Source organism: Podarcis filfolensis (assembly GCF_964270895.1).
Source record: "Podarcis filfolensis genome assembly, chromosome: 1".
Classification (NCBI taxonomy): Eukaryota; Metazoa; Chordata; class Lepidosauria; order Squamata; family Lacertidae; genus Podarcis; species Podarcis filfolensis.
Genome location: NC_139604.1, coordinates 92,943,313 through 92,957,724, shown reverse-complemented (window position 1 = coordinate 92,957,724; position 14,412 = coordinate 92,943,313). Strand labels below are relative to the sequence as shown.

The following is a 14,412-nucleotide window of genomic DNA, read 5'->3' as shown; positions in this document are numbered from 1 at the left end:
GTCCTGGTGGCTGGCCCTCTTTTAATTTCGTTACTAATTTTGCTGCTGCTTTGCTTCTGTATACCTTGCTTAATGCAATGCTTGCAAAACATGATACGCCGTGTAACATCTCATTTGCTAGGCCCGAAGGTTGTAGCTGTCATGCGTGGCTACCATGAGCTATCGGTGGATGCGCTCAATAGCGATCCACAAAAAGAGGAGGGAGTGTGAGGAACAGATTTTAAATTCTTGAACGGGCCACATATAGAACAGAATAGGCAACCACATATAGAACAGAACAGGCAGCCGCATATAGCTAAGGGGGGCTGCATTAGCTAACCAACTGAAAACATGACTAAATAAGGAAAGGAATGTTCAGAGGGTAAGAGGAAAAACAAGATAAGGTACCAGGCAGAGTAACAGGTACCAAGTATCTAGCAGCACCACATACGTAATAATCACGTGCACACAGGTACCAATGAATGTATAGCACATGAGCTGATCACGCATTGCACAGGGCTGGGGAGGGGGACTGGGGAGGGGTACGTAGTTGGGGGGGAAGTGAAAGGTATAAATATCGCTGTTTTGCTACTATGTGTCGCAGCCATCTTTGCAGAACTTATCTGCTGGTTGCCCCTGCATGCAGAGCTACTGAATAAATCTCTTTTCTTCGACAAAGAAGTCTCTGGAGTCATTCCTTCCCCTGAGGTCTGAGGGGATCTGAGGGACAGCTGAACAGCCGGACTCTTTTAACTAAGGCTTCAACAGAAGCCAGTCAGATGCCTCTGGAAAACCCGCAAGCAGAATTCAAGCACAGGAATACTCTCCCCTCCTGTAGTTTCCAGCTACTGGTATTCAGTTGCTGCCTCCAACCGTGCTTCCTCCATGAATTTATTTATTAATCCTCTTGCAAAGCCATAATAAATTGGCAGCCATGACTACCTCAGGAGCAAGTTCCATAGTTTAACTCGGCACTGTGCAAAGAAGTACCTGGAGGTCCTGCTTTCTGAACGCTGTGGGTTCCCGTGAAATTGTTTGGTAGCTGAGAGTTTGTATCACGAGCTGACAATTTCAAATTAATTCTCAAGGGAACATTTTAAATCTGTGAGTGGTCCAATCTCTCCCCTCTCTAGTGCTTCCTGACATGGCTACAGCCAACCAACAAAAGAGAGAAAGGAAAAACTGATTTGTCCAATCTCCTTCGCTCCCTGGTTTCTGCCCCCAAATGGCTGCCACCTACCAGGAAAGCACAAGCAAATAAGGAAGCAGGCAAATTCCGGCTATTCGGATATCTGAATTTGTGGTGTGTATAGTAAGATTTGGGTACTAATTCCTTGTATTCAGAAAAATGTAGAGCAAGCATTTGAAAAGTGGGACGTGTGTACTTTCTCTTCATTTACCTTTTTTTATTTAGTTTCTGGACCAACCATAAGGAAAGGCCAAAATAGAGTACATTGCAGCAATCCAATATTAAACTTACCAAAGCCTGGACTCCTGTGGTTAAGCCATCCCAGTCTAAGGGAAAGCCACAGCTGTAATAGCAGCCAAAGTCGGTAAAAGGCATTCCTAGCTACTATGGACACCTGGGCCTCTGGTGCCAAAACACACAGGGGCAGCCATTTTCTTCTCCTTTGAGGTGGTGGTGCATCATAACATACTGCATTCCCAGGGGCTTTTTAGTGATAACCTTTCAGGGAGTGTGGTAAGCACTGCAGTTTCTGACTGCTCTCTCTCTCTCTCTCTCCCCCACACCCACCATGTTTACTCAGAAGGAAGCCTTGCCAAGTTCAGTGGAACCTTCTTCCCAAAAAAGCCAGCGCTGGGATTAGAACCTTTGTCAGGCCTTGGCCTAAAGCATTAAAACGAACAAGCCAACCTGCACCCCTATCACAAACAAACTAACAGGTTCTGTTGATTACAAAGGTGTGGATCAGTATGTTCCCATCCTTTGTGAAGCTTTTCATCCCCAGGCCTCACTTGGGAATTACAACCGTTTCTCCCCTGGGCTTCCAGGTGCATGTTCTCTTATCCAAGGACCCAACCCAGCTAGTTAGAACTAGGGGGATGAGTCATTGCCCTCTCTTCCCACCCATCCTTTGGGAGTAGCAATTAAAAGATAAAAGAGGCAACCTGATCCTGGACAAAATTCAGAAGCCAAATTAACAGGCCCAGTCTATACAGCAATAGGTTTAAACAGTAAAGTGTGTCTATTCAGAAATATGTATTGCAGATTTCAGTGCATCTTGTTTGCAGGTAAAGGGACCCCTGACCGTTAGGTCCAGTTGCAGATGACTCTGGGGTTGCGGCGCTCATCTCGCTTTACTGGCTGAGGGAGCCGGCGTACAGCTTCCAGGTCATGTGGCCAGCATGACTAAGCCGCTTCTGGCGAACCAGAATAAGGTTGCAACCTGAGTCTGGTGGGTTATGGATATAATCAAAGTTCAGAGCCAAAACAAAACATTTGCTGTCTGACATAGAGCAGCAAATTATGCTCCAAGTCAAGGTGTGCATTACCTAAGGTTGGTCAAGTTTTTTCAGCACCCGAAGCAGAAAATTACAACATGTGCCTCTCTCATTCCTGGACACTAAAAATACAAATTATAATATAAGCAGTTTGCTGTTCTATGCCTAATGACAGGGCTGACCCTTTCAAGTTGACTAATGGGCAATTAGCTACAGAAGAGTCACCTTAACCAGTCTGAGTGGCCATCTACCTGGAATGTATAATATTTCCCTGGAAGTCATTGCTACCCAGAAACAGGAGTATAGAGGTGATGAATCAATGTCTGTATTTTGAAAATGTGAAATTGCATTGAACCTATAATCTAGGTTCAAAAATCTTTCTTAGTATCATAAACTATGTTTTATGGAAACAGGACTGCATTGTATTAAGCCAGAGTTCCCCACTGTGTGTGAACCAGGGAAGTCTGGCTTAATGGCAGTAGATAAACAAGGATACGCAGCTAGGATCAGATAATGAGCCAGAAATTAAGAGCCAAACCTAGCACAAGAGGTGAGAGGGAAGGAAAGGGAACGATTCCATAAACGGACTATTTAATTAAATGCCAAATAAATGGTGCCATCCCACCTTCTTGCCAACCCAACCTCTTTTAATTGGGCTCAGAAACAAAGAAAGTATACAGCATATATTAAAATGTTCACCAAAGTTCTGAAGCACAAAACAGTGAAAAAAGGGGCAGACACAGAAAAACGGCAAGCACTGTATCTGCTAAAAACTGTTGGCATAATTTTGTTAAATTTTGGAACAAAATGGTAGCCCAGATTACAGAATTTTGAGTCAAACTTCCCTCCACAGCACAATTCCTAAATGTTTACTTGAAACTAAGCCCCACTTTGTTCAGTGTTGCTTACTCCCAGGTAAGTGTTTACAGCAGCCTTACCGCTGTAAGGTTTACTCCGTGTTAGAATATGGAAACCAATGCAGGCACTTGCAATGTGAGACTATGCAGGGATTACAAACATCCTTCATGTTCATGGGCTTTCTTCAGGAAGTAAATCCTACTGAACAGTATGGGATGTTCTCAAGCAAACTTTAATCGGATCTGACTGTGTGCATTTTTTAAAGGATGCAGACTAATATCAGATATAATTCCAGGTATCATATTTATTACTGCAAGAAATGGGCAGTTCACACCGCATAGGGAATCATTCTCTCTAGAGTCATGATCACTACTAATTTTGTGTTTATTATGCATGAGAACACACTGGAGTGGCATTTAAAAAATCTGAAATTCAGGGGAACTAGGTCTTGATTGAAGGGATGCTACAAAAATGGTGTAATTAGATAAAAGTGGAAATGCCTGCATTCTGTCCTGCATTTTTATCTTATGAACCACCCCGAGAAGTAGGGCAGTATATAAATTTAATAAATAATAAAATAACAACACCACTGGAAAATCCAGCCAGGAGCCAGGCAAGCTTGGAAAAAAGGCCCCTGAGAGTTTACACCAGGCTTCCTCAACCTCGGCCGCCAGATGTTTTTGGCCTACAACGGCCACAATCCCTAGCTAGCAGGACCAGCGGTCAGGGATGCTGGGAATTGTAGTCTCAAAACATCTGGAGGGCCGAGGTTGAGGGAGCCTGGTTTACACTAGCTAATGGCAATGCTATAGGTGTAGCAGTTCGGCCTGGGCAGGAGATGACCCCATAGTTCAGACCTCTTCTTCCCTGGGGTAATGGAAACAGTTCTCCTTCTGCATTCCAAGCAGCTGTTAAAGGCACAGGGGTCCTGCCGCGCGGGGGGGGGGGCGTGGAAAAGAGTTAGCCACCCGATTTAACGGTGTGTTCTTTAGTAACCCACTAAGCAGCGCCTCCGGTTTAGCCCCCGGGGGCAAGTTAAAACGTGCCCGCTTGCGAAGGAAGCTGGCAGAGGAGCCAGGGCTGGGTCGGGCTTGGCCAAACCGGCTCCTTTTTTGCCTGCGAAGAGGTGACTTGGCGGGGAGGGTGAAGCAAGGTCGGTCTGCCTCTGTTGGAAAGGAAGGTAACCGCCTCCTCCTCCTCCTCCCTACAGGGGCGCTGAGGTCGAATCCTTAATCCCTCCTTCACCCGGTCTCGAGGTTCTCTTCTCCTCCGTCCTCCTTTTCCGTTTCGCGGTTTGGCCTGCCTAGGCCACCGTCGCCGCCGCCGCGGAATCTGGCTGGCTGGGATCTGTCAGCGTGAGTCCTGCGCCAGAAGGGATACAACAAGCGCAGCGGGCGGAGGGGCTGGAGCGTGGAAGCGAGAAGAGCGGTCGCCAGCCCGGAACCTGGCGAGGGGGAAACAGCTGAGCGAGGAGGAGGAGAGCCGTGACACGGCAGGCAGCCCTCTGGGAGGGTCCGGCTGAGGAAGAGCCTGGCAGCCTCCCCTGCACGGGCGCCCCGGCCACTTCCAGCCTCTCGGCTGTCAACTAGCAGGCGGTGGGGAAGCTGAGCAGGGCAGAGCCCGGCCCCCTTTCCCAGTCTCTCCTCTCCGCTAGCAATTTTTTTCCTCCCTCCCCCCCTTTAAAATAAAAATCTGCAAGAGGAACTCCCGACCTTCCTCGTAGTTTTTGAATCCGCTGGCTGCCTCCCGCTCCCCCGCCTGCGTGCGGTCTGGATCCCTGCGAAGCGAGAGGCGAGAGAAGGAGTTCAGGGGAGGAGGAGGAGGAGGGCGCTTCGCGTGCGTTTTAAATCCCACCGTGGCTTTTTCTAAAAAGGAAAAATCGGCTGCATGGACGGGCAGCGGGCAGAGAAATCCCATTTAATCTCCTCTCGTTGCTCCGCAAAGCGCCGCTGCCTCTTCGCCAAGGTAACAAAGGTTGAGCCATGTAGTGGTTTTCTTAAAAACAAAACAAAACAAAACGGTTTGTGTCGTTGGCTTATTGTTAAGAAGAAAAAAAGAATTGTCCTGAAGGTTTGAATTTGCCCCCTGAATAACGGTGGTTCAGAATGCTCTGGGAAAGGCTTTATGCGATGGTCGGGTATTTTTCGTCTTCGCGCATTTGCGGGCAGGAAGGTGGGGAGGAACAGAATTACCGCAAACTTCTGCCGAAAAATCTGGGTAGATTTGCCTCCCCGTCCCGAGGCTCTCATCAGCCTGAGGTGCGGAAGGTTTTTTGGGCCTGACAGTCTTGGCTGGTGGAGATTTTCTTCTTGATAAGTAAGGGGGCGGGTGTGTGTGTTCGAAACAGCCGCCTATTTTAGACTTGGAAGATATCCGTTATATTTAAAATCTAGGCTAAAAACGTTTGATCTAATGGCAGCAAGTTTCTTATTTGCCCAATGCGTATGCAGCATCTGATGCCCATTCCTCAACATTATTTTAAAATCGTGAATACTGCAACAACGGGTAGTGCAAGGGGGCGGGGAGAGAAGGAGCCTCTCTTGGAGATGTGGTCCTGATCCTGCTATGCTATTCCCTTGCATGGATCTCTTCAAGGACTGCTTCAATTGTGGGGGACTAACTATTAAGATTGCTTTGGGGGGTGGGGCGGGGGGAGGACTGGGTCCATGCTCTAACTTTAAACCCTGACATCTGTAGTGAACTGGTTATTACAGTGGTCTCCCCCACCCCTTTAAAGCTGTCTGGCTCTTTAAAGTGTGCTTCCTTACATATGGCGATGCTGGTGGGGAAAGGATTTTCCACAAATCCTGATGAAATTCAGTGACCTTTGATGCATGGCTTCTGCCATTCAGCCTCTATTAGAAAAAGCCGAGATGCACTTAAAGATGTGTTGCTGGCTTATGTTAGCTTTGCTGTCTCTTCCCCTCTTTTCTTCCCCCAAAGGTCCATATTGATCCGAGTCTTTTGAACTGACAAAGGAAGTATCTGGAATAGTAGTAATACAAAAGCTGTCAGCAATTGTGCCCTGAAGCGGGAGCCTTATGATGAAGTGAAAAAGGGGAGTGCCCGCAATCTGGAGTCTCTGGACAGAAATGGCCCCCTTAACTCCTCTGGCGTGTTAACCCCTGACTGGGTGGTGGTGGAGGAAAGTGCTTGAGAGGGGGGCAGGGCTACCTCCCCACGAAGGCTATGATGTCGGTTGAAGGCTCCACAATAACAAGCCGCATCAAGAACTTGCTTCGATCTCCTTCTATCAAGCTGCGAAGGAGCAAGCCAGGGAGCAAGCGGGAAGACATCAGTACGAAGGTGAGCGTTCCAACTGTTTTGCATCCTCTTGAAAGCCTCACCTTTGGCTAAATGCTCAGTTGTGTTGGGGGATGTCATATAGGGTGGCCCTTAAATATAATGGAATAGTGGTGGTTTCTCCTGTCTTCCTGACCTGTGCATAGCACAGCCAGCAAGACAATGATGGTCTTTGTCTGGGTGTGCCTAAAGGTTGCTTTCCCAAGCTGTATGTGCAAGAAGGTACTTTATGATGTGCTGCACATGGATAGGTATTGCAAGGCGATGAAGGCACTTCAGGATGTGCTGCACATGGATAGGTGTTGTAAGGCCCCCAGGCAATTGGAAGGGAAGACAGGATGTAACACCTGTGGCTCTTCTCACACAAGGAAGTGTGGAACAAATGATTGTTTGGTTAAAACAAACCTTTCTTATGCCTTTTGGGGGCACCTCTCAAAAGCAACAAGTGTGTATGCTACCCTAATGTTTTTCAAGTATAGAGATGTAGCCTTTGTTATTGAAGCTTATGGTGTTACTTGACACATGACTGATTAAGTTTAATGAACAGGATTAAAAGTGTCAAGGAACTAAGCCTGTGTTAAGGCAGTGCATCCTTGAGATATAGCTGCCATAGTGGTACGTGTGCTCTCTGTCTCTCTCTCTCTTTCCTACTTGCTCTTTCTAGCAAAGGTTTTATGGCACATTCTTCAGTTTGCTGTCCTGAGATTAATGTAGGGCAGAAAGAGCCGTGGACTCTGTTCTCCTTCACAGGATAAGCTTGTTTTAATTTGTGTGGACAGTAAAATAGGAACAACCAGCTTGGCCACATAGTGAATAATAATTAAAACTGGGGGCTGGGATCCCAAATTCCTGGATGCTTTGTCATTGACTAATTGTATTGCATTAAGGAAAAACGTGCACACGAAACAGTGCCTCAGTTTTCCCATCTGTAAAATGAATGTACCGGTAATTGCTCCTAATTATAACTAATTAGTGATGAATGCTTGCTTAAAGCACCTTGTACTTCTTGGACAGTTTTTGGCATGTCATGCAAGGTACTTTCTGTATTTAATAATTTTGCAGCTGACACTCTGCATGTTTTCTCAGAATAATAAATCCCAATAGGTGGATTGTGCATGGGTTTGTTGCTGTATTATAAGAAGCTTTCCCAGTACCCATGGGAGAGTATAAAATGAAAGTAAGCATACTCTTATTTCAGAGGTACAGCTTAAAATTGTTATGAAAGCTGCGTTTTCCTCTTCCGATGTCGTTACTTGAATAGTGATCTAATGATAAGGCTTGCTTTCCCACCCTCTGCTCCATATAAATAAATGGGGTTTATTTCTCAACGTTTTGTGGAAGGGCCTCCTTTTATAGCCAACTGACCTTTGGTCTACTTGGTGCAAAAAATCCATTCTTCAAGCCCTCCTCCCTACTCAAGAGGTGTAAGCTCCACAGTACAATCTTCTGCATGTCTGCTCAAAAGATAAGCATATAGGATTTCAACTGAAAGTAGCTTCCAGACAACCTGTTTTTTGAACAATCGTTCTGATTTGTTTGTGGGGAGGTTGATATGATGTTACATAATCAACTGTTGTCCCACACTTTCCAGAGCATTATCTTGTCACTTTCCTTATTGCAATAAGTATAGCTTGCTTTTATTTATTTTGGAAGTGGGTATGTTGCATAGGTCCATTTTCATTGGGCCACCTGAATTTTCTGGAATGCGATTGAATCCCATCCTCAAAAAAACAGCCTGGAAACACCTACAGTCATCAAAATCCAGTTTTGCAAAATTTAAAAGTATCCAGACTCTTCTTAATGTGCCCATGTGCTTTCAAGACATGCAGGGTTTCGAAAACGCTCTTTAGTGAGGCATACACATTTCTAATATACTGTATTAGTGTTACTGTTTTGGCTAGTGGGAGTTGCCTGGTCCTTAAGGGGAAACCATCTGTTTGTTCTCCTCTTCTTCCTTTTTTTCCTGATTATGTGGAAGTGCGGTAATTTCTTGGCTCATTCTTTCTTACCCTGCAGTTGTCTGTGAGATGGTAACTTGGATGTGGATGCATCTGAAGTTAGTTTACAGTTCTCCTCCCTGTGAAGGAAACTAAGAAATGCATGCAGATTGCCTATGCAAACTCATTTTGTTTGCTTGCTTTATTGAATGCATGATTAGAAGTGGTACCAGCTTATTTGCAATGCTATCAGTTTTGATTATTGTTCTGTGAACCGCCCTGAGACCTCCGGGTATAGGGCGGTATAGAAATTAATAATAATAAAAAATAATGATGAGAACTTGAGATGGGCTAGCAACAAGATGTAAAAGGTAATTGTATACAGAAGCACACAACACATGAGGGCTGTGAATTGATCCCCCCGCCCACATAGTCCCTTCTGAGCAACACATGCCACCTGTGATTATTGTAAAAGACAGGTATAATGGGATACCATAGGAATGGAGTTATCTTGTAGATGGGACAAAATGAGGAAAGCTATGAAATATAGTGTCCCCCGGTTGCTAGAGTCCTGGCCACCTCTTATCTCTGTAACCATGATGGTAAAAAATGTGCTCTTTCTAAAAAAGGAAGAGGTTAGGATACTCAGATTTTATGGGACGAATGCCTCCTGTTTTATCAAGACGTAATTTAACAAGAGGAGCGTGGGAAACTTCTTGAATGGCCCCGTCAAATGATGAGAAATGCATTTAGAAATGTATATTCCGCCCTTTGCTGTTGTCGCTCCCATGACTTATTGCAATAGTAAATTTTACCTGTCCCCTGCTTCCCAGATGTCTAATTAAGTGCAAAAGTGTGGTAACATTCTCCTCACCAGCTGGCTGGACAGTGTAGATGACTGTGTAACCAAGTTGTGATAGGTGAACTATTAGGGATTTGGGTGGTGGTATGGTCTAAACCACTGAGCCTCTTGGGCTTGCTGATCGAAAGGTTGATGGTTCAAATCTGCATGATGGGGTGAGCTCCCATTGCTCTGTCCCAACGTCTGCCAGCCTAGCATTTCAAAAGCATACCAATGCAAGTAGATAAATAGGTACCACTGTGGCGGGAAGGTAACCGTGTTTCTGTGCACTCTGGCTTCTGTCACAGTGTCCCATTGTGCCAGAATCTGTTTATTCATGATGGCCACATGACCTGGAAAGCTGTCTGTGGACAAATGCTGGCTCCCTCGACCTGAAGTGAGATGAGCGCTGCACCCCATAGTCCCCTTCGACTGGACTGAACCGTCCAGGGATACCTTTTTACCTTTAGGTGCACTATTGTAAATTACTACTTGGTAACTGATTACTACAGAATCCCAGTCCCACAGCTGAATCCTGTAGAATAATGGGCAAATGCTGGCAATCTGTAACCTCTACTTTGTGAAAATGATTTGCTCGAGGAAGGTGATGGGACAGGACCATCTTGTACAAATGTAACCTTGGAATTCCTTCCAGTTTTGCCTCTCTGAAGCACAGTGTCATATTTCAGTGGGAGTAACAGGTATATTAATCATTGCTATTGGTTCCACCTGGAAAACTGCTGTTTGAAAAGCCTAATTCTCACTGAGGTGGAAAACTTGTGTCTTGGCTATACTTCAGACTACAGGAAAAAGGCTGAGGTATTGACTGCTCCTCCAAACAAAAATAAATGATAATCACATAAAAAATAATAAACACAACTGTGTACATGTAGTAAAACAGATGTAAGGACATTTCTCCCCAATATCCTACTTTTTTTTTAATATGTGGCGTTTTATGTTTTTTACAGCCTGGTTTACTTCTTTGAAGAGAACAGTAATGTTAAGAGATTGTCAGTTCATGAAACAGGATCCTCAGCATGCCTGATAATTCAAGTGATTTTCCTTAACACACTACTTTTTCTTGCATATTGGTTAATGCTGCGGATGCTGTCAGCTGGGCAAACATGAAAACCATTTGAAAAGGAGAGTTGCAAGGTCACAAGTTGGAAATCTTAGCTTGAACAGAACTGATTCGACATAGTGAAGTTACCACTCCTGAACTGCTTCTTCCTGGGTCTTGCTGTTTGTCCTTCTCCATAGCCTGATGAGGACAAAAGAGGCATCTCACTTGCTTCAGCCAGTGGTGGAGGCAATTAGACCCAGAGGAACATCTGCTCCTCCAGATGTTGCTGGACTCCAACTCCTGCTTGCTCCTGCTGGTGTTACCAATGTTGTAGTTGTAGTCCAGGAACATCTCGAGAGCCACAAGTTCTCCAACTCTTTTGTGGGAAATAAGAGCCAAAGGCCTATCTAAGCCAGCATCCTGTTTCGACAGTGGCTAAGGGCATTTATTTATTTATTTAGGGTTGTATTCAGCACTAGCCCTACTTGAATAGACCTAATGAAATTAATGAACCTAAGTTAGTCATGCCCATTAATGTCAGTGAGTCTACTTGGAGCAAAACTAGTATTTAATACCACTTCATTTAACAAAATGTATATCCTTCCTTATTGTCAGAAAAAAAACCCTACGTGGTAAGTAATATAAGGGTAATAGCCCTCTCCTGCTGCTGTTACCAATCTTCAGAGGCACATTGCCTCTGATCATGTAGGTAGTATACAGTCATCATGACTAGCAGCCATTGATAGGCTTATTCTCCACAAATTTATCTTAATCTTAATGCTAACAAAGGTCCAGACTGTGTCCTGGTCTGGCAAACCAATTGAAAAAGGTCTTCTCTTTAATCACAATAACTTCTCAGATTGTCTTAGTTCAGTAAAACGGGGCAGCTTTGAGCAGATTGTGATTGGGTGCCGGTGACTATCTGAATTAGTGTACTGGCTAAGTCAGCTTTCAAAGATCAAGAATGTGGCATGTTTCTTTCAGGCCTGAAGGATGCCCTTCAGGCTTGATTGATCTTGATTTACTCAGTTTTCGACCTGGTAACTGAGTTTGTGTGTGTTTCATCTCCCGGTGTCCAAGCGCTGCGGCTTGTTTAGAGAAGGATGCTTCCTAATTAATGACTGGGTCTGCGGTGGCGAACTTCCCAGTCAGTGTGGTACCTTCTTTGTCTTCAAGAGGTTTTTTGGAAGATGATTAGAGAAACCTGTTTGTGGGTCTGAGGGAGACAGGGAAGGAAGATGAAGAGCTGTATTTTGGCCAGCTGGCTCCCTTCCACAATATCTTTAGAAGAGAAGCGGATGGGTTAAGCTTAAGCAGGACTCTCATGATTTAGGTGAAAACAACAATTTTGCAGGCGGTGTATATAAATAACATATGTGTCTCCTACTCGGACAAATGTAAGAAACGGGTGTTGGTTGCATTGACCTCTAGGCATATGTACAAAAGCCTGCAAAAGTATTTCCCCCCCAAAGCCAGGTCTTGGACCTTAATGTTTCTTAAACTACCACAGAATTACTGGATTGGACCCAGCAGAGACAAATTGTTTGAAGTCATAGCTTACACTGCTGTATGATTTCAAACTTTAGTGTGAGTTGGGTAGGAAGGTGCCAAGGCCTATGTCAAAATATCACAGCAAAAAAGTAGTGGGTATTGAGAACTTTTGTTAGGTTATTTTTCTTTATGCCCCAGGATAACTAATGTTGGCATCTGTCTGTCTCTAGAGACAATGGAGTGCACCTCTGGGGATGAAGTCAGACTGCTGCATTAGCAGCACTGAAGTGATCTCCCTGGGCACAAGCCTAGGCAGTGCGTGTGGAGGTCCTGGGCTGCCCAAATGACAAGATCACGCCCCCCTCACTGATGTGGTCCAAAGGGAAGCAGAGCAATATGTTTGACACCAGCTTGGCTGCAGGAGTTGCTGGAAGGAGGTGTACATGGCACCGTTTGGTCATTTTAGGGACTCTACTCCGGATTTGCATCAGCTTTACTCCTTATCCTTTTCTTCTCCCATAGATATCCTGCAAGGCAGCGGAGGTTTAGGATCAGAGTTTTCTTTCTCCTAGATAGCAATGTTATCAATGCAGATCAAGCAGTTGCCATGTCCCATTGACTTCTTTGAAGTTATTAATGAATTTGTGCCGTTGGACATAGGCCCGTTCTGTACACAATATATTTGGTGATGCTAGTTGCTAATGGAAGGCCCATGACTTCTCCCAGCAGTGAAGTCTGAATAGTTGAAAGAGAAAATGGAGTGCAATTCAGTGATTTAAGAATTAAGATTATAGGTGGCAGGCTGATTTGTGTTCAAGCAATTCCTTGAATGTTCCAGTTAAGAAGCCCAACTCCTCAAAGTGCAGCTTCAGTAAGTTTTGACTTAATGTGATTAAAATGAAATCTCTTGGACAGAGCCAAATGTTATAATGTCAGCTAGAAAGCTTTGAGTTCAGCCTTCCTAAGCCCTACAGTGGAAATGATTAGGACAGTAGAATGTTCTTAAAAGTCCCAGCCTTGATTATTCTGATTCTCTTAACTCAGGTTGTTTGTGACCTGGTCTGTGCATGCAGCTGAATGAGGTGGGAGCAATATGAAGTGGGAGAATGGACCCTGACACTGAGGTGGCAAGTGGATTGTGCAATTTTTGAATGATTTGCTTTAAGTGAAAAAATAGTGAAACAGAGAGGGTCTAGCCTGTGCCATTCTTTTCCTGGATGCTACTGAGTAGACATGAATAGGATTGTGCTTACAGTTATCCCATGAGGGAATGTGGCATTTAGCAGAAGAAAGGATGCCCACCAGAGGCGGTTTTAGGGCAGTGCCACCAGTTTGCCAGCACTGGGCACGCAGCCTTCTCATCGCCAGATAATTGCTTACCCAACTGACAGGGTCCTAGAGCCCTCCTCACTCCTTCCCAAAGCCTGATGCCTTGGCTTTGGGAAGGGAAGGCCAGGGCTGGAGAGGGCATCAAATTTTGGCTTCACACAGGGCATCACATCACCAAGATCCACCCCTGTGCCCATCCCAATGGCTCATTCATTGGCTGCATAGCCAGTAATCTTGTGTATGTAGATGAGGAGGACAAGTTCAGAATTCTCCAGGTGTGTAATGACTTATGGACTATGTGAAGATGTTGGGCTGAGGTGATGGTTCTTCCCAGACCAAGGAGTCAGAACAGAGGAGGGGCGGTTATAAGTGAGTGTAGTGCCGTGGCCTCTCCATATGAGGCACAGTGGTACCTCGGGTTAAGAACTTAATTTGTTCTGGAGGTCCATTCTTAACCTGAAACTGTTCTTAACCTGAGGTACCACTTTAGCTAATGGGGCCTCCTGCTGCTGCTGCACTGCTGCTGTGCAATTTCTGTTCTCATCCTGAAGCAAAGTTCTTAACCCAAGGTACTATTTCTGGGTTAGCAGAGTCTGTAACCAAAAGCGTCTAACCTGAAGCGTCTAACCTAAAGCGTCTAACCTAAATCGTCTGTAACCCGAAGTACCACTGTACAGTTTAGATCATGGACTGTTAGTGCAGGGATCTGTCACTAGGCTGTTTCAAAAAGTCATAGTAGGGTAAGGGATGGGGAGGAAATTCTGTTCACTTTGCATTTAAAGACAAGCCTACCAAATCCACACTTTCTGTGACAATACATGAACCAAACCAAAGACATCCTTTTGTAATATGCCATTTTCTGAATTTTGCAATTTGGTTCTCCAGCCAAGTGATGTGTACTAACATGCATATACAAAGCTTAATAATAATAATAATATACTTGGGTAAAGTGTCCATAGAATGCATACATTTATGAAAGCAGCATACAAAATGTGTTATGTTAGTGAAGGGCGCTTGGGAAAATGTATAGATTAGGCATATTTGCATATAGAAATGTGTGTGATGATGAATTATCTGTTGAATTTACATGAGAAATTCATAAAATAAATCATAAACTGTTGTGGAAATGTGGAGAACTGAATTTAAGA

The 14,412-nt window shown here is 44.7% G+C and overlaps 1 protein-coding gene and 1 long non-coding RNA gene across 13 annotated transcripts in view; both read left to right on the top strand.

Annotated features, from left to right (window-relative positions):
• The window catches only part of LOC310766305, an 818,379-nt gene that overhangs the window by 637,515 nt on the left and 166,452 nt on the right, over positions 1 to 14,412 (top strand). The window lies entirely within an intron of this gene.
• MAPKBP1 (mitogen-activated protein kinase binding protein 1) overlaps positions 4,633 to 14,412 on the top strand; it is a 117,075-nt gene continuing 107,295 nt past the window's right edge. For 5 of the 12 annotated variants that reach the window (XM_083609723.1, XM_083609730.1, XM_083609726.1 and 2 more), the window contains exons 1-2: positions 4,633 to 5,265; positions 6,244 to 6,606. In XM_083609723.1, coding sequence (XP_083465849.1) covers positions 6,490 to 6,606 — 117 coding nt within the window. In that variant the 5' untranslated portion in view covers positions 4,633 to 5,265; positions 6,244 to 6,489. The remainder of the gene's footprint in view (positions 5,266 to 6,243; positions 6,607 to 14,412) is intronic. The other 7 variants (XM_083609724.1, XM_083609727.1, XM_083609729.1 and 4 more) reach the window with 3 other exon arrangements.